This window comes from Eleutherodactylus coqui, chromosome 6, assembly GCF_035609145.1.
Source record: "Eleutherodactylus coqui strain aEleCoq1 chromosome 6, aEleCoq1.hap1, whole genome shotgun sequence".
Lineage (NCBI taxonomy): Eukaryota > Metazoa > Chordata > Amphibia > Anura > Eleutherodactylidae > Eleutherodactylus > Eleutherodactylus coqui.
The window spans coordinates 41,731,854-41,759,087 of NC_089842.1; the positions used below are offsets into that span (position 1 = coordinate 41,731,854).

At 49.7% G+C, this 27,234-nt stretch overlaps 1 protein-coding gene across 2 annotated transcripts; it reads right to left on the reverse strand.

Moving 5' to 3' along the window:
* Positions 1-1,315: 1,315 nt before the first annotated feature.
* Positions 1,316-27,234, reverse strand: TBRG1 (transforming growth factor beta regulator 1). Of its 2 annotated transcripts, none has more exons than XM_066606676.1 (10): positions 27,082-27,234; positions 22,986-23,119; positions 18,409-18,479; positions 16,029-16,237; positions 15,312-15,451; positions 14,293-14,439; positions 13,345-13,442; positions 11,615-11,725; positions 3,568-3,710; positions 1,316-1,654 (listed from the first exon to the last, which is right to left on the reverse strand). In XM_066606676.1, the coding sequence occupies exons 2-10, from the start codon at positions 23,112-23,114 to the stop codon at positions 1,503-1,505; spliced, it is 1,200 nt and encodes a 399-aa protein (XP_066462773.1). In that variant the 5' UTR covers positions 23,115-23,119; positions 27,082-27,234; the 3' UTR covers positions 1,316-1,502. The 2 variants fall into 2 exon arrangements, with proteins under 2 accessions (XP_066462773.1, XP_066462774.1); XM_066606677.1 differs by having other exon boundaries at positions 27,133-27,210.

A 27,234-nucleotide genomic window follows, 5' to 3' on the forward strand; every position in this document is an offset into this window, starting at 1 on the left:
AGTACCAGCTTAGGCCACAGCGCAATGTACAGAACTTTCTGAAAACAGCTAAAAGTGGAACAACCCCTTTAGGGTGGTATTCCCCAAATTATCCATAGGATAGGTAATAAAAGTCTGACTGGTGGGGGTCTCGCTGCTGAGACCCCCAGGGATCCCAAGAATGGGGTCCTGTGTCCCACTTTCCTCCTGACTGCAACCCCCACAGTAAGAAGGAGATTGAATGCAGTAATGGTCACCGCTGCATTTTTTTCAATGGGCCAGACGGTAATAGAGTACAGGTGCTCGGCTATCTCTAGTATTCCCATTAAAAATGAAGGGAGTGGCACCATGCATGCTCAAGTACCGCTCCATCCAGTCCCCTCCTCACTGTGGATGTGTGAGAAGAGTGAGGAGGAGAGGGGACCCCTGTTCTTGGGATGTGTGGGGGTCTTAGTGGTGAGATTCTTAATCGATCAGACTTATCACCTAACCTGTGGATAAAAGTTCTTGGAGTACCCCTTTAACCCCTTAAGGACATGGCCCATTCCCCCCCTACCATTTTTGTTTTTTCCTTATCCCTTTTAAAAAATCCTAACTCCTTTATTTATCGATCGAGGTCGCTGTATGAGGGCTTGTTTTGGGGGGGATGAGTTGTATTTTTCAATGGTGCTATTTCATGTATTTTTGTTTTATTATTTAGATTCTTTTAATTATAAATAGGACAAAAGGGGACTTTTTAAAACTTTTATTTATTTATTTATATTAGTAAAACTTTATTGTTCTTATTTTTGCTTTACTTATCTTAGTCCCCAGAGGGGAAAACAACTTGCGATGCTTTGATCGCTCCTGCAGTATGAAGGCCCCTGGCTGCCATGACACCCGCACGGCTACCTGCGATCTCATTGTGGGTGGGCCGTACAGGACCATGGAACATCATTCGAGGGGGGGAGGGGGTTTAAATGCAGCTGTCAGAATTGACAGCTGCATGTAAAGGGTTAAGAACTCAGATAAGCCGCATGGTTTATCGGAGCTGTTGCTGGCAGGTGTCGGCTGTAAGAAACAGCTGGCGCCCACGTTTTATGGAGGGAGATCGCAGCGCGATTTCTTTTCATCCATACCCAGACGCTGCAGAACGTAAATGTATGTTAAGGGGTTAATGATCCCTACTGTAGAACAGCGATCCCAACCTGTGGCCCTCCAGCCTTTCTAAAACTACAGCCTTCAGCATGGGCATGATGGGAGTTGTAATTTTGTAACAGCCATATGTTGTGGGGAATACTGCTGTAGAAAATCATCATGAGGATTAAAGATGCCCAAAGAATTCACACAAGAAATGTAGCGTTTTCCTCTCTTTCTATTATTCAGTATCGTACAAAAGAAGATATTACCTCCACGGGGGCTTAATGATGAATAAACTGTACACAGCACAACGGAACAGCACTGCTGTATGTATGGTTCAGAGAGGAGCGGCGCACACATTGTGTCCTTACATTCAGAATAAATAGGGTATAGATTCACAGCAGTCAGTCTGGAGAGCCCGGCGGGCTGTACTGGATGGCAGATGGAGACTTCAGGTGTTGGATGTCCCTGGAGAGCTGCGATGGAGCCAGGAACATCTCCTGGTAGGTAGAGATATAATCATGTGCCGCGTGGATCTCCGGAAGATCTAATGCCCCTGATGTAGTAGAGAAAATAAGGCGCACGTTAGAAGTATATTTTACAGAGAGCTGTAGTGCATTTCTCCAGCCTACATTTAAAGCAGAACTACTAAGACATAACTCATCATGCAGGAGTGTACTGCAATACTGAGTAGTGGAGATGTGAATAAATTGCAGTAAATAACATTAAATCCAACTGTACACACGTGCAAATCTCTGATGCTCTCCTCCTACTCCCCTCTGCTCTCATAGACTTCAAATCAGAAGGATGACTCCTCCACTTCTTATTCTGTCTTGGTGCTGTTTCCAGTAATAGAGATCACACCACTTGAGAGCAGGCAGTGGACAGAAAAGTAAAAGGAAGGTAGACACCTAGTGGCCAGCACTTCAGAGAGATTTTTTCAGCACAAAAATGTCATTTTAGGTAAAAAAAGAGTGATTAGCACTTTTGCTAGTTATCACACTAGCTGTCTGAAGCGGAATACATGCTGGAAAAAAATCTGCAATGCCATTCATAAAAATGATGAGGATGTACGAGGAAAAGCCTTGGATTCACCACATTGAAGGACAGCTTTGGATTTCTATAACTGATCTTCTAGTTACAATGCATGTTGGATTGGCTGATGGCAAATCCTCAATATTTTTTAAACCCCTTCAGGACCAGAGATTTTTTCTTATTTTCAGTTTTTGCGCCCTTATTCAGACGACCGTATATCGGCCGGGTATTCACGCCGGCCGATATACGGCGCCCCTCTCTGCAGGGGGAGGGACTGCTCGCTACACCACCAGGTTGGTGATGCAGGCTGAATTCTATCGAAGTGAATGGAACGCAGCCTGCAGGATTATCCTGAGTCACTGTACAGTGTACTGAGCTGTCTGAAAACAGGAAACGTAGTAACTATAGTATGTCAGGCTGAAGAAGACAATGTCCATCTAGTTCAGCCTGTTTCCCCCTTGTTGATCCAGAGGAAGGCAAAAAAAAACCAATGAGGCAGAAGCCAATTAGCTAGAAGTGAGACAACCCCTTTAATAGTTCAGATTGTTACGTACACGGCATTACCAAATGTGGTTGGTTTTTTTTTTGCTTTAGTTTTTTTTTATGAGAATTTTTTTTTGTGTGTGTGTTTAAAGGGCCACTCCTGTGATTTTTTTATTTCATTATGTAGCCATTTCCCCTTTATATAGAAGTGTTTAAGCATTGCCTATGAAACCCTGCTACAGGCAGAGCTTGATACACATCTATGTATGTCAGTCCTGGGAACCTTCAGTAGGCTCCTGGCTGCAATTGGAGACCATCAGCCTCCACTGATTGCGTTGCAGGGGGGTGCCGAAGGGGCATGGGAAGGGGTCCTCCCACTTGTTGACTGTTTAGATGCGCCCGGTCGGCTTTGTTCGTGGCATCTAAGCAGTTAACTGCTGCAATCAGAGCTAACTGATTGCAGCAGTAACCAGAAACTCTCAGAAACAGCTGGGACTTGCCGGGTATGGAGCTTATGCACCCTTCAAGACCACATGGCGTAAATTTATGTTGTGCAGTCAGGAAGGAGTTAACATAAAGGGCTCATTCACACTAGCACATTATGGATCCCATTTCCAATGGGAAAGAAAAAAAAATGAAATATGTGTTTATTCACATTTCCCCCTTTTTTCCCCATATGCATACTCGTGTGCAGTGTCTGTTATTTTTCAATAAGCAGCATGTTCAGAGTTATCTGTACGACTACGTGTTTTACCCCATTGAAGTTAATGAATGGAGTTTAGAAATTTCAGGGGGGGGGGGGGTGTTCTCATCCGTATTTCAGCAACTATAGAAAACAATTAGGAAGAGGGCGCAGCCGCCAGCATATGGCACCGACGCAGGGGGCTTCCAGTTCATGTGGGATGTGTGGATAAATTGCCCAAAAGGGGGAAATCTAACAGAAACGTTTACCTGCTAGGACGTTTTCGGATTTCATCTCTGGGAAGGCATGTCTCTGAAAGGCCTCAAAGTTTATGGCTGGGCTGTTCTCAGACACCTCCTGTGGCATCGTCCCGTCTCCAGGCTTCCAGACCTCAAACTTCACCCATTTGTAGCTGGAATATAGAAGGAAATGGTTACCAGCTGCGCGGCACGGATGTAATTACTGCGATGAGCTAGATTAGAAGGATACACAAATAGATAGCAATCAGCCATGGCATTAACATAACATCTGCAGGACATTGTGTAGGTCAGCTTTGCGTCACCTAAAGGGGCCTGGATACCATCAAAACCTCTAAAGGTATCTGGTACCAAGACGTTAGCGGCAGATCTGATAAGTCCTGTAAGCTCCGGCCCCCGTGGATCGGACTTGGTTTTCCAGCTCATCCCACAGATACTCAATCAGATTGAGATCTGGGGAGTTTGGAGGACAAGTCATCACCTTGATCTCTGATCCCTAGGTGCTTTCGGCAGTGGACAGGGGTCAGCATGGGTATTCTGACCAATCTGTGGTTAAGCAGCCCCATATACAGCAAGCTGCGATCTTCCGTTTGATCCGGCGCCTTTCCGTCATAGCTAGCAAAAACTTTATTTTTTATATTTTGTTTCAATAATTTTTTTATTGGGTTTCATTACTTTTCAGAACAGACAGTAACAGGTTAACAAAAACAATAGTAAGGAAATAGGGTTAGAACATTCCAATAGACATATATGTATCATGAATTAGGTAGGCTATGGGGTGAAAGTAACATCTATTGGCTTAAAGTAACTAATGAGTGAAAAGGGAAAGGTAGGTGAATAACTACTGTGTTTCCCCGAAAGCAAGCCCTACCCCGGTTTTCGGGGGAGGCTTGAAATAGAAGCTCTCCCCCAAAAATAAGCCCTCGCTAAGGTACATAAAAAAAAAATACAACTCACCGGGCCTGTGGCGTCCGAGTCCCTCGCGATGATCCCTTGCGCTGTGGCACGCTGCCTTGTCCTCTGCGCTGAGATATCCCTTTCTTTCTGGTGGCGGGGCTTTGAATACTCCGCCTCCAGCAAATCAAGCGCTGTGATTGGATCGAGCGGCAGCCAATCAGAGCTGGTGCTCTCAATGAATGACATCACTGTGGCTGTAATTGGTTCATCGAGCGCTGTCACTGTGTGTGTGAGCCTCCACCTACCACACAGCCTCCCACCAGCACTGAGCCTCCACCTACCACACAGCCTCCCACCAGCACTGAGCCTCCACCTACCACACAGCCGCCCACCAGCACTGAGCCTCCACCTACCACACAGCTTCCCACCAGCACTGAGCCTCCATATACCACACAGTCTCACACGACCACTGAGCCTCCATATACCACACAGTCTCACACGACCACTGAGCCTCCATCTACCACACAGCCTCCTACCACTACTGAGCTTCCATCTACCACACAGCCTCCCACCAGCACTGATGCTCCATCTACCACACAGCCTCCCACCAGCACCGAGCCTCCATCTACCACACAGCCTCCCACCAGCACCGAGCCTCCATCTACCACACAGCCTCCCACCAGCACCGAGCCTCCATCTACCACACAGCCTCCCACCAGCACCGAGCCTCCATCTACCACACAGCTTCCCACCAGCACCGAGCCTCCATCTACCACACAGCTTCCCACCAGCACCGAGCCTCCATCTACCGCACAGCTTCCCACCAGCACCGAGCCTCCATCTACCGCACAGCCTCATACCAGCACTGAGCCTACATCTACCACACAGCTTCCCACCAGCACTGAGCCTCCACCTACCACACAGCTTCCCACCAGCACTGAGCCTCCATATACCACACAGTCTCACACGACCACTGAGCCTCCATCTACCACAGCCTCCCACCAGTACTGAGCTTCCATCTACCACACAGCCTCCCACGACCACTGAGCCTCCACCTACCACACAGCCTCCCACCAACACTGAGCCTCCACCTACCACACAGCCTCCCACCAGCACTGAGCCTCCACCTACCACACAGCCTCCCACCAGCACTGAGCCTCCACCTACCACACAGCCTCCCACCAGCACTGAGCCTCCACCTACCACACAGCCTCCCACCAGCACTGAGCCTCCACCTACCACACAGCCTCCCACCAGCACTGAGCCTCCACCTACCACACAGCCTCCCACCAGCACTGAGCCTCCACCTACCACACAGCCTCCCACCAGCACTGAGCCTCCACCTACCACACAGCCTCCCACCAGCACTGAGCCTCCACCTACCACACAGCCTCCCACCAGCACTGAGCCTCCACCTACCACACAGCCTCCCACCAGCACTGAGCCTCCACCTACCACACAGCCTCCCACCAGCACTGAGCCTCCACCTACCACACAGCCTCCCACCAGCACTGAGCCTCCACCTACCACACAGCCTCCCACCAGCACTGAGCCTCCACCTACCACACAGCCTCCCACCAGCACTGAGCCTCCACCTACCACACAGCCTCCCACCAGCACTGAGCCTCCACCTACCACACAGCCTCCCACCAGCACTGAGCCTCCACCTACCACACAGCCTCCCACCAGCACTGAGCCTCCACCTACCACACAGCCTCCCACCAGCACTGAGCCTCCACCTACCACACAGCCTCCCACCAGCACTGAGCCTCCACCTACCACACAGCCTCCCACCAGCACTGAGCCTCCACCTACCACACAGCCTCCCACCAGCACTGAGCCTCCACCTACCACACAGCCTCCCACCAGCACTGAGCCTCCACCTACCACACAGCCTCCCACCAGCACTGAGCCTCCACCTACCACACAGCCTCCCACCAGCACTGAGCCTCCACCTACCACACAGCCTCCCACCAGCACTGAGCCTCCACCTACCACACAGCCTCCCACCAGCACTGAGCCTCCACCTACCACACAGCCTCCCACCAGCACTGAGCCTCCACCTACCACACAGCCTCCCACCAGCACTGAGCCTCCACCTACCACACAGCCTCCCACCAGCACTGAGCCTCCACCTACCACACAGCCTCCCACCAGCACTGAGCCTCCACCTACCACACAGCCTCCCACCAGCACTGAGCCTCCACCTACCACACAGCCTCCCACCAGCACTGAGCCTCCACCTACCACACAGCCTCCCACCAGCACTGAGCCTCCACCTACCACACAGCCACCCACCAGCACTGAGCCTCCACCTACCACACAGCCTCCCACCAGCACTGAGCCTCCACCTACCACACAGCCTCCCACCAGCACTGAGCCTCCACCTACCACACAGCCTCCCACCAGCACTGAGCCTCCACCTACCACACAGCCTCCCACCAGCACTGAGCCTCCACCAACCACACAGCCTCCCACCAGCACTGAGCCTCCACCTACCACACAGCCTCCCACCAGCACTGAGCCTCCACCTACCACACAGCCTCCCACCAGCACTGAGCCTCCACCTACCACACAGCCTCCCACCAGCACTGAGCCTCCACCTACCACACAGCCTCCCACCAGCACTGAGCCTCCATCTACCACACAGCCTCCCACCAGCACTGAGCCTCCATCTACCACACAGCTTCCCACCAGCACCGAACCTCCATCTACCACACAGCTTCCCACCAGCACTGATGCTCCATCTACCACACAGCCTCCCACCAGCACCGAGCCTCCATCTACCACACAGCCTCCCACCAGCACCGAGCCTCCATCTACCACACAGCTTCCCACCAGCACCGAACCTCCATCTACCACACAGCTTCCCACCAGCACCGAACCTCCATCTACCACACAGCTTCCCACCAGCACTGAGCCTCCATCTACCACACAGCTTCCCACCAGCACTGAGCCTCCATCTACCACACAGCTTCCCACCAGCACTGAGCCTCCATCTACCACACAGCTTCACACCAGCACTGAGCCTCTATCTACCGCACAGCTTCCCACCAGCACCGAGCCTCCATCTACCGCACAGCTTCACACCAGCACTGAGCCTCCATCTACCGCACAGCTTCCCACCAGCACCGAGCCTCCATCTACCGCACAGCTTCCCATCAGCACTGAGCCTCCATCTACCACACAGCTTCATACCAGCACTGAGCCTCCATCTACCACACAGCCTCCCACCAACACTGATGCTCCACCTACCACACAGATTCCCACCAGCACTGAGCCTCCACCTACCGCACAGCTTCCCACCAGCACTGGGCCACCATCTACCACACAGCTTCCCACCAGCACTGAGCCTCCATCTACCACACAGCTTCCCACCAGCACTGAGCCTCCATCTACCACACAGCCTCCCACCAGCACTAAGCCTTCATCTACCACATAGCCTCCCACCAGCACTAAGCCTCCATCTACCACACAGCCTCCTACCAGTACTAAGCTTCCATCTACCACACAGCCTCACACGACCACTGAGCCTCCATCTACCACACAGCTTCCCACTAACACTGAGCCTCCATCTACCACACAGCCTCCCACCAGCACTGAGCCTCCATTTACCACAGCCTCCCACCAGCACTGAGCCTCCATCTACCACACAGCCTCCCACCAGCACTGAGCCTCCATCTAGCACACAGCCTCCCACCAGCACTGAGCCTCCATCTACCACACAGCCTCCCACCAGCACTGAGCCTCCATCTACCACACAGCCTCCCACCAGCACTGAGCCTCCATCTACCACACAGCCTCCTACCAGTACTGAGCCTCCATCTACCACACAGCCTCACACGACCACTGAGCCTCCATCTACCACACAGCTTCCCACCAACACTGAGCCTCCATCTACCACACAGCCTCCCACCAGCACTGAGCCTCCATCTACCACACAGCCTTCCAGCAGCACTGAGCCTCCATATACCACACAGCCTCACACGACCACTGAGCCTCCATCTACCACGAAGCCTCCCACCAGCACTGATGCTCCATCTACCACACAGCCTCCCACCAGCACTGATGCTCCATCTACCACACAGCCTCCCACCAGCACTGAGCCTCCATCTACCACACAGCTTCCCACCAGCACTGAGCCTCCATCTACCACACAGCTTCCCACCAGCACTGAGCCTCCATCTACCACACAGCTTCCCACCAGCACTGAGCCTCCATCTACCACACAGCTTCCCACCAGCACTGAGCCTCCATCTACCACACAGCTTCCCACCACCATTGAGCCTCCATCTACCACACAGCTTCCCACCACCATTGAGCCTCCACCTACCACACAGCCTCCCACCAGCACTGAGCCTCCAGTTACCACACAGCCTCCCACCAGCACTGAGCCTCCAGTTACCACACAGCCTCCCACCAACACTGAGCCTCCACCTACCACACAGCCTCACACGACCACTGAGCCTCCATATACCACACAGCCTCACACGACCACTGAGCCTCCATCTACCACACAGCCTCCCACCAGCACTGAGCCTCCATCTACCACACAGTCTCACACGACCACTGAACCTCCATCTACCACACAGCTTCCCACCAGCACTGAGCCTCCATCTACCACACAGCCTCACACGACCACTGAGCCTCCATCTACCACACAGCCTCCCACCAGCACTGAGCCTCCACCCACCACACAGCCTCCCACCAGTACTGAGCCTCCACCTACCACACAGCCTCCCACCAGCACTGAGCGTCCACCTACCACACAGCCTCCCACCAGCACTGAGCCTCCATCTACCACACAGCCTCACACGACCACTGAGCCTCCATCTATCACACAGCCTCCCACCAGCACTGAGCCTCCATCTACCACACAGCCTCACACGACCACTGAGCCTCCATCTACAACACAGCCTCCCACCAGCACTGAGCCTCCATATACCACACAGTCTCACACGAGCACTGAGCCTCCATCTACCACACAGCCTCCTACCAGTACTGAGCTTCCATCTACCACACAGCCTCACACGACCACTGAGCCTCCATCTACCACACAGCTTCCCACCAACACTGAGCCTCCATCTACCACACAGCCTCCCACCAGCACTGAGCCTCCATCTACCAGACAGCCTCCCAGCAGCACTGAGCCTCCATATACCACACAGCCTCACACGACCACTGAGCCTCCATCTACCACACAGCTTCCCACCAGCACTGAGCCTCCACCCACCACACAGCCTCCCACCAGTACTGAGCCTCCACCTACCACACAGCCTCCCACCAGTAATGAGCCTCCACCTACCACAGCCTCCCACCAGCACTAAATCTCCACCTACCACACAGCCTCCCACCAGCACTGAGCGTCCACCTACCACACAGCCTCCCACCAGCACTGAGCGTCCACCTACCACACAGCCTCCCACCAGCACTGAGCGTCCACCTACCACACAGCCTCCCACCAGCACTGAGCGTCCACCTACCACACAGCCTCCCACCAGCACTAAGCCTCCATCTACTACACAGCCTCCCACCAGCACTGAGCGTCCACCTACCACACAGCCTCCCACCAGCACTGAGCCTCCATCTACCACACAGCCTCAAACGACCACTGAGCCTCCATCTATCACACAGCCTCCCACCAGCACTGAGCCTCCATCTACCACACAGCCTCACACGACCACTGAGCCTCCATCTATCACACAGCCTCCCACCAGCACTGAGCCTCCATCTACCACACAGCCTCCCACAAGCACTGAGCCTCCATCTACCACACAGCCTCCCACCAGCACTGAGCCTCCATCTACCACACAGCTTCCCACCAGCACTGAGCCTCCATCTACCACACAGCCTCCCACCAGCACTGAGCCTCCATCTACCACACAGCCTCCCAGCAGCACTGAGCCTCCATCTACCACACAGCCTCCCACCAGCACTGAGCCTGCATATACCACACAGTCTCACACGACCACTGAGCCTCCATCTACCACACAGCCTCCCACCAGCACTGATGCTCCATCTACCACACAGCCTCCCACCAGCACTGAAGCTCCATCTACCACACAGCCTCCCACCAGCACTGAGCCTCTATCTACCACACAGCCTCCCACCAGCACTGATGCTCCATCTACCACACAGCCTCCCACCAGCACTGAACCTCCATCTACCACACAGCCTCCCACCAGCACTGAGCCTCCATCTACCACACAGCTTCCCACCAGCACTGAGCCTCCATCTACCACACAGCTTCCCACCAGCACTGAGCCTCCATCTACCACACAGCTTCACACGACCACTGAGCCTCCATCTACCACACAGCCTCCCACCAGCACTGAGCCTCCACCCACCACACAGCCTCCCACCAGTACTGGGCCTCCACCTACCACACAGCCTCCCACCAGTACTGAGCCTCCACCTACCACAGCCTCCCACCAGCACTAAGTCTCCACCTACCACACAGCCTCCCACCAGCACTGAGCGTCCACCTACCACACAGCCTCCCACCAGCACTAAGCCTCCATCTACCACACAGCCTCCCACCAGCACTGAGCCTCCATCTACCACACAGCCTCACACGACCACTGAGCCTCCATCTATCACACAGCCTCCCACCAGCACTGAGCCTCCATCTACCACACAGCCTCACACGACCACTGAGCCTCCATCTATCACACAGCCTCCCACCAGCACTGAGCCTCCATCTACCACACAGCCTCCCACCAGCACTGAGCGTCCATCTACCACACAGCTTCCCACCAGCACTGAGCCTTCATCTACCACACAGCCTCCCACCAGCACTGAGCGTCCATCTACCACACAGCCTCCCACCAGCACTGAGCGTCCATCTACCACACAGCCTCCCACCAGCACTGAGCCTCCATCTACCACACAGCCTCCCACCAGCATGATTCTACTATGACATCACGCAGCTCGGAACCACTACTACCAGAGCGTGGCTGCCATTTTAAATCAGTACTTGCCGAAATTGCACTTGAGCAGATGGTTTTTTTTCCCCACAATCTTATATTACACAGACGACCTCCTCCTTCGCATATAATAATATATTAATAAATAAAAATAAAGGGGCATCGCCGGGTAATCAGCTAGTATTATTAGTATATATATTTATTTATTTATTACACATATACACAACAGGTCTCACCCTCCACATTTCCGAGCACCCGGACAGCTCTGTATTAAGTTCTGAATACTGGGGTGCGTGAACCCAAAAAAGTATTCGCCTGCATCCTCCTGAGACGTAATAATTTGTCCACTGTGAAAAAAAGCAAAACATTAGGGAATGATAATTCTGAATGCTGCTTTGTTAGTGAATGGAGTATAGTACATGATGTAGACCTTGAAACAGCCCATCATACATGAGGGAATTTTATGTGCATGAATGAAGAAAAAAAAAAAAAATGACCCCGACTTCTTCACCCTCCTGCTCTCCGTAGGAATGGCAGAATAAATCTGGCTCTTCAATTCGTTAAACACCAAATCATGTGATTGCAAAATGCTGCCTGTTAATCCAAAGCGTACCTCCACATCTTCATGCCTTAACATATTAGAGCTACATACTATGTAGACCACAATAGTTACCAATCTTCATTTCTTGTTTTATTCTCTGCTCACTGAGCAATTCCAAATAGTGAATACAGTTTTGAATGTGGCTGGAGTATAAAACACGATGTGAATATTAAATGGGGGAAGTTCCAGGCAATTCTTATTGATAGTCTATCAATAGCCGATCGCCACTTGGAACTCTGACCGATCAGCTGTTCGGGCGCTCACCATCACCAAAAAACACACAGGGTACAGAGCAGAAGCAGACAGTGGCGACCCCCGTGTAGTGGCTGGTGCAGTGCTAATTAATTTAAATGGGAGCTGTGCCTGTAATTACCAGCACCGGCCACTACACAATGGTAGGAGCAAATCGCTTCTGCTCCGTACAGGGTGTATTTTGCCGGTGACAGAGAGTCCCTGAACAGCTGATCAGTCAGAGTCCTCAGTGACAAACCCCAACTGATCAACTACTGATGACCTATCCTGAGGATGGGTCATCAACAAAAATAGCGTGGAAAACCCCTTTAACTCCTTCATTGGCAGGTTTAGGTAGCCTTCAGCACATTTCAGCGCAGCAAGCCCCGTAGATTTTCTGGGCGTGCCACTAAAGGGGTTAATACTGCACTACACTGCATTGAGGGAGAACTTTTTCTCTAGACTGGGTTATTGTATAGTCCCTGGCAGGGGCATAACTAAAGGCTCAGGGGCCCTGATGCGAAACGTGAGCTGGGGCCCCCCCTCTATCTGTATCTGTACCCGTACCCATACCTAAACCATGCTGCACAGAGTCATAACTTGAAGCTTCTGGGCCCCAATGCAAAACCTGTAACAGGGCCCCCAACTATAATGCTTTATTCATAGTACTGGGCTCCCTATATGGAGGAGAGAGGCCTTATGGGCCCCCTAAGGCTCCTAGGCCCGGGTGCAACCGCATCCCCTGCACCCTCTATAGTTACGCCCCTGGTTCCTGGTGCAAACATTACCGAGCAGACTTATGAAAACTGTCTAGAAGAAAAACTGGTATTTTTTGCCCACAGCAACCAATCACAGAACAGATTTCATTTCACCACAGCACTATGAGGAATGAAAGCAGTGTTGCTATTGGCAACAAAGACTGTTTTTATTTTATAGTTTCATAAGTCTCCTCCTACATCTCTACTACAAGAGACCAACGCAGAGAATGTGCAGCAAGGACACTAAACCAGAGAGCTCAGAACAGGACTACAATGTGTGGTCAACTCCAGCAGCTTTGTGAATGCAGCTCTGAATGTGACTAGAGCATAGGAAGTGATGTGGAGTCCGATCTAAGCACAGTATGGCGGCACTTACCGTACGGCACAGATGTTCTTCAGAAGAATAGCGTGACACTCGGCTGCGGAGCTGCCAACGATGGAATTCTGAGGATCATCTTCAGGCACGATCTCAAACTGTGGCAGGAAGAGACATTTATCAGTGCTGGGAAAAGTAAAATGCAGCCATCAGGTTTCGGGTGCATTGACATGTATCGCATTCTGGTGCTGATCCGTAACAGACTTCATCTTTCCATCGAAGGAGTGACGTCTGCTGCAGATCCATGTCCAAATACGCTCTAAAGGGCTCGTTCAAATCAGCAAAGGAGGTTCCATTTGGACCCTCCGCCACGGATGTCTGCTAGAAAACAGGATGAAAAAGTGCTGCAAGTAGCGCCACGTCATCCTGTAAATTCAGGCAAAGTGCCGAATTGCTAACTGGTGATCGAACGGACCCCATTTTAGTCAATGGGGGTCTGTTCAGCACAGTAATTAGACCATATTAGTACCATTCGACCATAGGGTGCCTTTTTCCTTCTCCCCTAACACTGATGTGAATGAGCCCCTTAGGATATATTCACATGTAGTGTTGCGGATCCGCAGCAGACGTCACCTTCTACTGAACGGGGGAAATCAGCTGCAGAACCGCATCAAAATCCGCATCAATAGTGCAGATTTTGACATGGAAAAACGTAGATGCTGGTGTGGATTTTCCATTATGTGTAAACGTACCGCTAAGGTAGAAAGTTCAGCATCTCATGTGGTTTATAATCATTCTGTCCTTGCCATAATGGAAATAGCTGTACTGACTTTACTTTCTGCTGAGCTTGTTTTATACACAATAGATAATGTAAACAAGCAGAGCTGCAATGTAAATCATGGGGGAAAGTCAGACAGAAGGGCAGAAAAAGCTTCCAAATTTTCACTTTAACCATCACCAGCAATAATATCCCGATTCCTATGGGCTGCATTACCCAGCAATAATTACCTGGGGTCCAGACCAGCCATCTTTTATCTGACATGTATATAGACACTTCTGGTCAGGGCTCCTCATACTGGCATAAACTCTTGTGCTGCAGAAGCCAACCGGATAAATGGCGGTTTTGTCATGAAAGTTACTGCGGTTGGATACAATCTGCGGGAGAAATATAAAGATATCAATGAAAGAATATAGACAAATATAACAACACCCCCCGCCCCCCCGCAAAACTGTGAACCACAACTCCCAGTATCCTATGGCTGTCAGGGCATGCTGGAAGTTCTAGTTGTACAGCCAGTTGCAAAGAACCCTAAGCTGTAGACTTGTATAGTTTACACCCCTTCACATGCAGGTAAAGGGTCCTGGAGGTTAAGCACAGGCGCAGGGGGATAGCTGGTGTGGCCAGGGTCTTACCTGCATTTTGCCGTGCAGTAGCTACTTAGACTTCCACCGCTAGTCTCCCGAAACAAGGGTATGTTCATGTAGCGTATTTTGGAACGGATCTACACAAAAATCCTCACCATTGATGTGGATCAGCAGCCTGTCAATTGAAGGGCTGAGGTCTGCTGTGGATTCACTTAAAAATCCACAACAATGGTGCAGATTTTGGCAATTCAATTCAAAGGGTGAAATCTGCTGTGGATTTGCATCAAGAACAGAGTGACAATTCACAACAATGGCGCAGATTTTGTTGCGGTTTCCATGCAGACTTTAGTGTTGATTTTCCGCTGCAGAAAATCTGCAACATTTTCCGTTATGTGTGAGCTCACCCTTAGGGCGCCCACCCACTGGCGATTTTTTTCCCTGCGAAATTCGCCGCATTTTTTTCTCTGCAGGGGTCTATGGGACTTGTAATGTTAAAATCGCGATCGCGCAAAATCGCAATTTACCGCGAAATCGCGATTTTAACATTACAAGTCCCATAGACCCCTGCAGAGAAAAAAATGCTGCGAATTTCGCAGGGAAAAAAAATCGCCAGTGGGTGGGCGCCCTTACGATAGCGAAAAATCTCTGGTAATGTTGCTCACCTCTCCCAGACTGTAAACGGTCAGGTCATCTAATGCAATGGGGAATACGGGGCGACCACAGGGGTCCAGGAGAATGGGCTGCACCCATCTGTGTGGCGCTCCTCCACCCACTCTCTTCTTCTTAGATAGTTTCTTCATAACTGTAAAGAGGATAAATACATTTCATCTCCTTGACAGAGGTCAACACAATCCCCGCATTGATACTTCTTTCCTGAAATGCTCTGCGCTGCTGGAAACTACACCTTCCACTAGGCGGCGCTCATCGCCCTCCACTAGGCGGCGCTCATCGCCCTCCACTAGGCGGCGCTCATCGCCCTCCCCAAGAACTATATACTAAGTTAAGGTGCTGCTATCGGAGGTGATAGGGAGCCGGGCGAGGTTTTATTTATTATTTCTCAAATACTCACCCCCATCCTGGTTTCTGCCGCTGAAGTCCAAGTGCCGCAATGAACCTCTGGGAGAGCGTAGTGAAAAGAGTCAGACATTCAGTGCAATGCGCAGACCTTAGCAGCGGGCAGCGAGGAAACCAGGGTGCTGCCAAGTCTAGAAAAAAACAACCCTCACCCGGCTCCTTGTTACCTCTCCTAGTTTATGGCGCTGTAGGGAGGTGACGGCTTTCCTTTAACTCTGTCCTGTCTATACCCTACATGCTGTAATGGACATGACGTAACCCTCAGCATCCAGCGCAGGAGACGCACGGTGTAATGTGCCGCTTGCCTTCTGCTTTGTTTTCTTTGCCCTTTTCTCTGCGGTCTTTCTTCATCTTCTTCCCTGCGCCGTCATCCACCACGCTGCTGAGGCTCATCTCCAGGTTCCCATCGCTCATTCCAGACATGTCAAAACCGAGAGATAGGCTGGAGCTGTGAGTCCCGGCTGGGTCATCCTCGCTCAGAGCCTGGAGCTGCAGGAGCCTTTTTAATAAAAACCTGGAATATGAAAAATGGAACAAACCACATAAAACGGTGAGTTTCCAATATTACTGAGTCCCATAATCCAGAATGTCTGACAATCTGGTCCCTCGTCCCAGCGCAGACCACCCGTACAACGTGCGTCTTCACTGGAGAACAGGTTCAGCTGTAATATGTTACTTTACATCCAATAGTCCGGATTTTCTGTACATAACAGTAAATCATTGTATAACTCTCTCCTGCCCGATGGTCACTGATGCTTCTGCCCCCCGCTCACATTTCTTGCAGGTTGAGTTCTATTTTTCAATGCAACCATCTAACGTACCATATAATGTAGTGGAAAATGTTTGAAAATGTCCAAAGTGGGGCGAAATGATGTTTTATTTTTATTGTTTTTCTTAATCAACAATTGCACCACTTTAGGGGGTTGATGATGATGATGGTGGGGGGGGGGAGGGGAGTATTTTGTGGCATTCACAGTGCAGTAAAAATGTCAGAGTTAATCATGCAGGATTAATAGTATATTTTAATACATTGGCCCCTTACCGATGTTGCGATACCAAATTTTTCTTTTTTAAAAAGTGTTTTCATTTCTTGCTGCGATGACTGGGGAAAAGTTTACTTTTTTTTCTTTTTAGAAGTAGAAAAATCTTTTTTTTTTTTTTTACATATTTTGGGCTTGTTTTTTGCAGGTCGAGTTGTATTCAATGGTGCTATTTAATATACCATATAAATGTACTGAAAAACTTAAAAACAATTCTAAGTGGAGTGAAATGGGAAAAAAAACTAAATTCCACCATCTTCGGAGGGGTCTTGTTTCTACAGCGTACGACTGCACCAAAAATGACATGATGACTATATTCTAAGGGTCAGTATGATTACTAGGATACCAAATTTATATAGTTTTTTTTTTTTGTACTATTTTTTTCCCAAAGATATTTACCTTATTTTTTGCGTTATAAGACGCACGCCGTTTAGATGGGGAAAAATAGGGAAAACATTTTCTGAACTCACCCAGGGATAGTGCCGGGCGACAGAGCAGGAGGAGCAGCGGAGTTCTGAAACACCAGAGATCCGTGTCACAGCAGCGCTTGTGTACGGCAGGAGGAAGGGAAGAATCCGATTGGTGGAGGCGAGAAAGCAACAGTTCCCGCCGGCGCTCACCACCAATCAGCGGTACTATGAGTGTCAGTGGGGAGGGGGAGGGGGGAGAACTGGTAACTGATAGCACATTTGTTTGTGCGCTAAACTCGCAGTCGCGCAAACAAATTCCGGCATGTTTGCTTTATAAGACACAGCGACTCATCATTCCCCCGCCACACACTCACACATTGCAGGTAAGGGGAGGGGGGAAGGGTGCGCCTTATAAAGCAAAAAATACGGTAACTTTTGAAAATTATTTCCTGCCGCCATCTTCTGACTGCCATAACTATGTTATTTTCCTGCTGACATAGCTGTGCAGGCATAATTTTTTGCGGGACGTCCTGTATTTTCTATTGGAAGCATTTTGGAGCACATACAACTTTTCGATCACTTTCTATTAGATTTTTTCTTATGAGGTGACCAAATAAAGAGCAATTCTGGCGGTCCCTCCCCCCCCCCCCCCCCCCCCGACGACGCTCACTGTGTGGCGTAAATCATGCATTATTTTGATAGAGAAGACGCAGCGATACAAAATATGTTTTGGGGTTTTATTATTTAGATTTTTTTTTATAACATGCCAGAAGGGTTTTTTTCCCAAAAAACTTTTACCACCTTTTATTTATTTTTTTAATTATTAATAAAACTTTTTAAAGCTAATTTTTAAACTTTTATTTAACCCCCAGAGGGACGTAAATGCACATCCTGTAGCGTTAAGGGGTTAATCGCTCTGTGTAAAAAGACTCTAAACAGCACTGCAAGCAGCGCTATTCATCCGGGAAAATGAAATAGGGCATAACTGAAGTTGGACGGACCCCATTAAACCACTGGGGATCGTTCTGCACCGCTGCGTTTCATTATAGGACGGACCTTTTTGGCCGGGGATTCTTTTTTTTCTAATCCTGTGAAGGAACATGAAAACGAAACCCGTAACACCAAAGGGAACAAGACCCAAGTTGGGAAATTCCAAATTAGTAGGTAGTCCTGTGGTGGATTACTAGGATCGCCTCCTGAGCTATACCTGCTGTATGGATTCATGGCTTAGTTACCTTCGCTCTTCCTTTGCTTTGGTAAATTTGCTTTCAATCCTGGCGATTTCGTCGCACAGCGCTGCATTCTCCTGAAAACCACAGAAGACGGACAAGATGGCGTATTACTTTTCATAAGTATCAAAAACCACAAGTAAATCTAGGGGTGCATGTCCACGAGAGATACGGATGTGATGAGATCCATAGGGAATAATGGGCGAGTCTTCTGCAGAACATGGTGCATGCTGCACATATAAACAGATCCATTGCAAATAAAGCGTTCTACTTTCACGCGAGTTTTCTGCGTCGTGCGATGCACACAGCTCGCACGATACAATCGCCCATATAAATGCATCATAACTAGGAAATATCAAATACATTTTTGACAACTTGACAAGTAATTCTCTCTGTTCCAGGAAAGCTGTGTGACCACCGATATGACCACGACTGCGGACAGCGACATATCAGTACAGGAGTATACAGGAGCTGGGAGACAACAGAGATTCGCAGTCTTCTTATCCAGCTTTCCCAGAGTCATGTACAATGACAGAACTTCACATACTACAGAAATACCCATCCAGGGACAAGAGGGATCTCTCCAGCATTGGAGGAGGGTATATGTGTGTGGAGCTGCTTGTCCCAGCGCTAAAACAACCAAAGCAAATCAACTGAGGATGAATTAGCATAACGCGCAATTTCTGATTGCAGGACTTGAAACAAAAAACTTGAGCTGGAATTGGGGGTGAGCCGCTCCTTGATGGCACCCTGAATGGTGACCGATATCTGAATGCTCTGAACACGACGGTGGATGAATGGCTCAATGATTTGCTACCGGCACAATGTTAATAGATTTGGTACCAGCATGATGGCGCTCCACCTCATCCCCGGAGTGATGCGTGTCAGAGGCTTGCAGCTTAGTTAGGAACCCGCTGGATTGGACAACATAGCCCATTTCCTTGGCCACCATGTTCCTCTGGATTTCTTCCTGCGAGGTCAATTTAAGGCAGCCGTCCATGACGGATACCCAGCAGCACCTCGTGATATTGGCGATCTGGAGACTCAAATACAAGCAGTCTGTGAGATGGTGACCCCAGAAAGGCTACCCAGTCCATTCCGCCACGCTCAAACGTGTACATCTTTGTATAGCGGCTGACGGCGGTCGTTTCTAACATTTTCTGTAAGATAATAAAACTGACTTTTTGCTTCAAGTCCTGCATTTATCATTATCGTTCACAGTCAGAAAGGGATTCGTTCTTATCCAAAAAAAAACAACTATCCCCTTCGAATATTTTAGCGCTGGAACAATCATGCTTCTCACACTCATAACATCGTGTCTGTGGACACCCTGTATATATTACCATAAAGACACACGGGCTTCTGTTCAGCTTTCCTAAACTTCAGAACGGCAAATCTAGAATTATGTAGCCAATTATCCCAGGCTCGTATACCACTGCATAATTTGCCGTTCAGGGTTGCGATAACAAGACCCAATATTCATCTCTATTTTAGTTACATCATTATCTAAGAATGGTCACTCTGCTTTCCTAAAGTCCAGAACGATAAATCAGCCTAGATCAACGGGGATACATTACCAGCTCCCGTATAGATGCAGAACTGCTGCTCCCCACTATGGCAGTGGAAACCACGGCCATATTACTAGTTACCTAACCTCCCAAGGAACAGCAGAGGAAGCCTCAAGAATGATGGAAAGTCTCCTTAAAGGGGTTGTATCATGATGTAAACTCGCAAACGTCCGCAGACTTTCTCCATTACAAATTCATGCTCAGAACCGACAACCTCGCCCTCCACCATGCCAAACAAGTCTACTTCACCTCTCGTCTCCCCACTAGCTCATAAGCCTGAACGGCTCTTTGATACTTTTTACTCCCTTCTCAGCTCTAAATCGCAGCCGCCTGTGACGGATCTCAGTGCTGAAGAGCTGGCTGCTTGCTTCAGGAAAGCACTGCATCTGGCTCCTGCTCACTGTTTGTACTCAGACCAGCGACAGAGAAAGAAGTCTCCAGACTCCGCCGCTTGCCCCACCACCTGCGCTAGCGACCCTCTCCCCTCACACCTCCTCCGGTCCCTCTTCACGGTCGTCATCTTTCACCTTACCACTATTTTAAATCTCTTTCTGACCTCTGGTATCCTCCCCTCTTTACTCACACATGCTATCATATCCCTACTACTAAAGAAACCGACCGATGCTGCCAACTACCGACCCATCTCCATCCTCTTCATCTCCAAACTAGTAGAGCGCCTGGTTTACTCCCGCCCTTGAAACTATTTATCAGAAAACTCTCTTCTCAACCCCCTATAGTCTGGCTTCTGCCCTCTATACTTGACAGAAACTGCCCTTACAAAAGTGTCAAATGACCTCCTGACTCCCAATCGAGGGGCGACTACTCCCTACTGATCCTCCTCGATCTCTCTGCAGCATTTGACACTGTTGACCACAAACTCCCCCTTAGTATGCTTCACTCCATCGGCCTAAAGGACACTGCTCTCTCCTGGTTCTCCTCCTACCTATCTGACCGCTCATTCAGTGTCTCCTTTGCTGGCTCTACCTCCCCTCTTCCCCTTGCTGTTGGGGTCCCCCAGGGATCAGTCCTTGGCCCCCTTCCTCTTCTCCATGTACACAGCCCCCATTGGACAGACCATCAGATTTGGCTTTCACTACCATTTCTATGCTGACACCCAGTTATACACCTCTTCCTGTGACATCACAGCACCGTTCCTCCTGAACGCCACCGACTGTCTGTCTGCTGTCTCTAACACCATGTCCTCTCTCTACCTAAAACTGACCTACTGGCGTTTCTCCCCCCCTCTACTAACCAACCTCATCCTGACATCTCCATCTCAGTGTGTGGCACCATAACTCCCAGCATGCCCGCTGCCTTGGGGGTCATATTCAACTCCGGTGTCTCCTTCACCCCCTACATCCAATCTCTGGCCCGAACATGTCAGCTGCACCTCAAGAATCCACCCTTTCCTCACTGTGGACACGCTAAAAATGCTTACTGTTGCCCTCATCCACTCCCAGCTGAATTATTGCAATTCGTTGCTGATCGGCCTCCCCTGCACCAGGCTCTACCCCTCCAATCCATCCTGAATGCGGCAGCCAGGCTCATCCTCCTGTCCAGCCACTACTCAGATGCCTCTGCCCTGTGCCAGTCACTGCACTGGCTGCCCGTCAAATACAGAACTCAATTCAAACTCGCTACCTTCATCCATAAAGCCCTCCACAGCGCAGCGCCCCCCTACATTGCTTCCCTCATCTCAATCCACCAACCAGCCCGCACCCTCCGCTCCGCTAACAAAATCAGATTAAGTGCCCCATTAACTCGAACCTCTCATTCCCGCCTCCAAGACTTCTCCAGAGCAGCACCAGTCCTCTAGATCTCACTACCCCAAAACTATCCGGGAAATCACTGACACACAAAACTTCAGGCGTGCTCTAAAAACGCACCTCCACCGCATACCCTAAACCAAACCCTCTGTACTCCACCTGATAACATGCTCCCTGTCCTACCGACTGCAATCCCTGCCAGCCGCAATCAACCGCCTCCTGCAGTCACACCGATTCAGCCATCATACGGCTTATTTTTGTATCTTTGTCTCTTGTATCTGTTCTCCCCTATTTTGTAAACGCTGCGGAATATGTTGGCGCTATATAAATAAAGATTATCATTCACGGGATCGGGGATAAGGCCGCTTTCACATCTGCGGCGGGGATTCCGCTTTCGTGCTCCATTAAGGGAGACAGAAAGAGGAATTCCCTGGCCTAAAATATCCCTCTTATGACAGAATCGAACGCACCCCATTGACTATAATGGGGTCTGTTCTGTTTCCGCTCAGCTTCCCGGCTTTTTAATGTAAGAAAAAGTGCATGCAGCGCTATTTCTTCCATCTTTTGCGATGGATCTGCGACAGAACTTTTAACCGGAGGTTCCAGTGCAGATGTGAAGGAAGCCTAACTTTATGATTGGGGAGGAGGCCTGATCACTGAGCTGAGAACAGGGTCCCGATTGCCCCTACATGAACAGAATGGAGGTCTCACATCTGCGCCACTACTGCGCTCATTTTATTGACAGTGTCGGAAATTACGTACATAATAAAGATGGCGGCAGCATCAAAGGTGTAGAGTCTTGATAAAGACATGTAGTCGAAATGTTGCCTTTTAATGACATGGAGCAATAAAGGAATTTGGATTTTGCTCTACACCTTTGATGCTGCCACCATCTTTATCTATTATGGACTGATCTGGGGGATTGAAGGTCCATGATCCCATCTTTTGGTGGCTTTGCATAATTAGACCTCACCCTGTGTTGGGATCCATCTTTGAGTGCTGCCGGACATCTGCATATGGGATTTGGAAATTGCGTATAAGCGCTTGGCAATCTCTGGCGCTGTTGTGGAAATGAATGGAGTGGCGGCACACATGCATCACCTTTGCTCCGTTCATTCAGGGATGTCAGGACTTCCATTCTCGGGATCAGTGGGGGTCCCAGCAGTTAGAGCCCCACCAATCACAGTTATCCCCTATCCCGTGGATAACGTTAGACCTTGTAAACCCCTCTAAGACATCAGTTACTCACAAAGATCATAGCCTTTGCCATTCTCCGGAGTCGCAGACACTTGAGCCGGTATTTCTCCTTGTGACTCCTTTTCTTGGTCTTCATCTTGGCTTCGTGGTAGGAGGAGTGAGAGGAGAAGGTGGGATTCATCCCTCCTGGGTAGATTAAGAAATGCAGAAACTAATTATAATCTGATGGAATACAACATCCTAAGGCTGATGTCCCACAGGCCCAAGTGCATTTGTACTCACACGTACGTGTTTTACTGTTCTTTTGGCGCACACAAATCATGCGCCAAAAAATCATGTGACCGCGCTCCCATTTATTGAAACGGGCAATTAGTGTAATTAGTTCAATGTGTGCTCTTTCCCACATTTACTGCATGGCGCCAATCCCCATGCACTACCTCAGCGTGTATACGCACGTAATAAGCGCCATAATAGAGTATGCTGCTATTTTTTTCATATGAGTAATACTTGAGGGAAAAAAAACAAAAAAAGCTGTTGTGAGTGGCCCAATACAAATGGGCTATCGGCATCGTGTGTGACGTGTAATGACAATATGCCGCCTGAGAGCGGTCTAAGGCGTGAACATCCGGAAAAAACATCATTTGTGATTTGAATCTGTTGGCTGTTCCTTTTCATTTTCTTAGGGTCCAGAATAGTAAATTATCTTGACGAGGCCCCCGGCACAATTGTGTTTTTTTTTTTCCGTCCATGTGGGCTCCAATTAACAAAAACACAGACGGACCTGCACACGTGGGGGAAAAACATCCGTTTTTTGCAGATGTAACACGGATTAATTTTTTTTACGCAAGTGTGTGAGGCAGCAGACCCTGGGGCGTGACAGAGAGAACACGGGCACCACGCAGTAAGGGCGGTCATCCAGCCTTCCCAGAAGCAGTTGGATGGCGTGGGGGCATGATAACGTCACAGTGACAGGCTGGTGACACGTGAGCACATTATGGCTGCATATATGCGCCATTAATATAGATGAGCATCCAGGTCTGAGCGCGGGCACCCTGACCTCGTAGATCCCCAAAGTATTCTGAGTTTCGGTCCGGATACATACGGTCAGGCCAGGACTCCCATCTGTATACGGCTGGCTTGACACGAGAGTATGCGTGTAACGGACCATGTTTTGTGCCCACATCAGCGTATTTTACTGTACTTATTGTGCCCACAAGGCATGTTTATTTGTGCGCGGCAAACAAAGACAAACCGATTGAAATGGCTAATTAGTCTAATGAGTTCCAGATGTGTTCTACTTCCTGCAAGCCACAATGAGATTGCATCGCCACACGATCAAAGAGAGAAAGACAGAATTCCCTGTGGCGGAGCATTTTTCTAGTCACGGATACAACATAGAACAAATGAGAGTTATTATACTTAAAGGCAATTTCAAGTAATAGAAGAATTTGGGAAAATACATTTAGAACCATAAATGAATGAATCTCAGAGAGGGGTTTTTACATCAGTGGAGACTATGAGATATGAGAAACTCAGAGCAGAGAAAACACGCTGGCCTGCTGACCCCCTAACATCAAGTTAGGCTGCCTGTCCACAGGTGCTGCGATATCCAGCAGCGGATCTCCGCGGCAGGTGAGCAGAAGTCAGCTGACGGATCTCCGCGGTGAGCCTATCTGACAGATAGGCTCACCGCAGAGAATCATGGCAATTCGCAAGATGCTGTGATTTGCTGTCCGCGAGCGGAGAATCGCTATGATTCTCCGCTCATGGACAGGAGGCTGCGCTTTCTGTAGCAACACTATGAAAAGCATTTACTGCGTTCCCCGCGGCCGGATTATCACTGCGGGGAATGCAATGCATAATGCCCATGGACAGGCAGCCTTAGAGACTATAAACCTTCACATCCTTGTCAATGGCCTATTTATTCTCTGTGCTGCTCATCCCTCTCTGGGATTTATCTAAGTGCTATTAATCACAAAGTGTCTGTGCCCTCTCAGGGCCCATTTAGACACAGCGATTATCGCTCAAAAGCCGTCTTTTGAGAGATAATCGTTGTGTGTACCTGCACTGACATTGCGCCGTTTTCGTTAAGCCATCGCTTATTGTCTTTCAGCATGCTGAAAGACAACGATGAGCCTTATCAGGGATTCACAGCGGGATACAGCTGATACTATTGTTTCAGCTGTATCCCCCTCCCTGATGACAGGTGGGGTATGAAGAACAGAGCCGTCCAGCTGTGTTCTGCATCCCCCGCTTGAAACCCTCGGGTGTATAACAGCCGGGCGCTCCGTGCAGAAAACATCTGGATGCAGAAGAAAAGCGAGGACACCACGCTTGTCTTCTGCATCCTCCGCTGGCAGCGCAAGGTGATCGCTTATCTTGCGCTGTAAATGACACAACGATTATCGCTGAAAAGTCACTTAAGCAACATCTTTTGAGCAATAATCGTTGTGTCTAAATGGGCCTTTACCCTCTGTCCCTGGTACTTATCGAAGAGCAAATTAAGGGCTCCTGCCCACGGGTGAGAATTCACCGGCAGTAAATCGCCGGCGAATCACTCTGTCAGAAGCTTTCCATAGCGATTTGATCTAAATCGCAGCGTGCCGTGATTCTCTGTGGTGAGCCTATTGGCCAGATAGGCTCAATGCTGAGATCCGTCAGCTGGCTCCGCACGTAGACAGCCTAAGTTCACCATGTCTGCGCCCTCCCATGTGATCATGTGTATATGTCCTTATTAGAGATGAGCGAGTATACTCGCTAAGGCACATTACTCAAGCGAGTAGTGCCTTAGCCGAGTATCTCCCCGCTCGTCTCTAAAGATTCGGGGGCCGGCAGGGGGCGGGGAGCGGCGGGGAGGAACGGAGGGGAGATCTCTCTCTCCCTCTCTCCCCTCGGCTCCCCTCCGCAACTCACCTGTCACCCGCGCCGGCTCCCGAATCTTTAGAGACGAGCGGGAGGATAAGAGAACAATCGCACATCTCCTTGCGTATTCTGCGCACATTTGCGCGCCCCCACTGACTTCTATCAGGACCTTTGGTGTACAAATCTGCAGAAAAATAGGAGATGTTCTATTTTTTTTTGTTGGCGTGGCCGAAATGAGCGCACAAAATACGGAAATGCGAACGAACCCACTGAAATCAATCGGTTCTACTCTCTGCGCACGCAAATACGTCCGTGTGCAGCCGCCTCGGGGTACTTGTACATGGAGTTCGTGCGTGCCGCCCGCTCACACAGGCAGATAAATCGTTCACGTTCCGGTGAATGTGAGCGACTAAATGACCGCCGTTCACCCAACAACGCGCCTACGATTATTTTTATGTCTCTACAGAATTTGCGTCCGATCAGTCGCCGGCCGTGTTCACACCGAATGATTATCGTTGAATTTTGCGCAATCCAACGATACTTTGAGCGGTAACGTTCCGTATTAAAGGCCTCTTACGTCGGATTCACACGAGCGTATTTGTGCAAGAAAAACGTGCAATATGCAGAAAATAGGATCCGCTGATTTCATAAATGCGTGTATTTTGCGCACGCATTTGGTCGCACCTAAAAATACACAGGATGGTCTATTTTCCGGAGCATTTGCGCAGTGAAAAAGGACACATTGAACTTATAACACTAACGGGTCATTTCAATGGCTGGGAGCGCGGTGGCGGGTTTTTTTGCGCACGATTTGCAAGCGCAAGTAGTACAGTAAAAAAAGGCGTTGCACACAAAAATACGCAACATTCGTTCAGCAAAAATCGCAGTGCGTATGCGTGCGGAAATCTGCTGCGCTCGTGTGAGTCCGGCCTTAGGCTGTATTTACACAACCAAAAAAACGTGCGATGCAATAACCCGCGGTTTTCAATGGGTTAATTTACACGGATGTTTTTTCATCTCGCTTCAATAGTGCGAAACAGAAAAACGGAAGCCGGTTCTATTTTCGCGCAATTCTCGCAGAAGAATAGGACTTGCAATGTGGGGCGTCCGTGTGCCGTACGACGCAAGTGGCGTCCAGGAATCTCAGGCGCAACTTCGCTATCAGCTGTGTAAATAAGGGCTTAAAGATGGAGATATTCCGCCATGATGTGCTCATGTGTCACCGGTGTAAGTGGCCAGAAGAATGTCACAGCGGATTATAATACATCACACATTATAAAACTCACCCGAGCAACAACTGCCACTGCTGGAGGGATCAGAAGCCGCTCTGTACTGACCTCCAAGCAGCTTTATGGTAAGCAGTCCTCCCACAACAGGGTGACATGGTAAACAATAGGTCCTAATCGGCTAAATGACCTTTGGTGATGTCATGATCACGT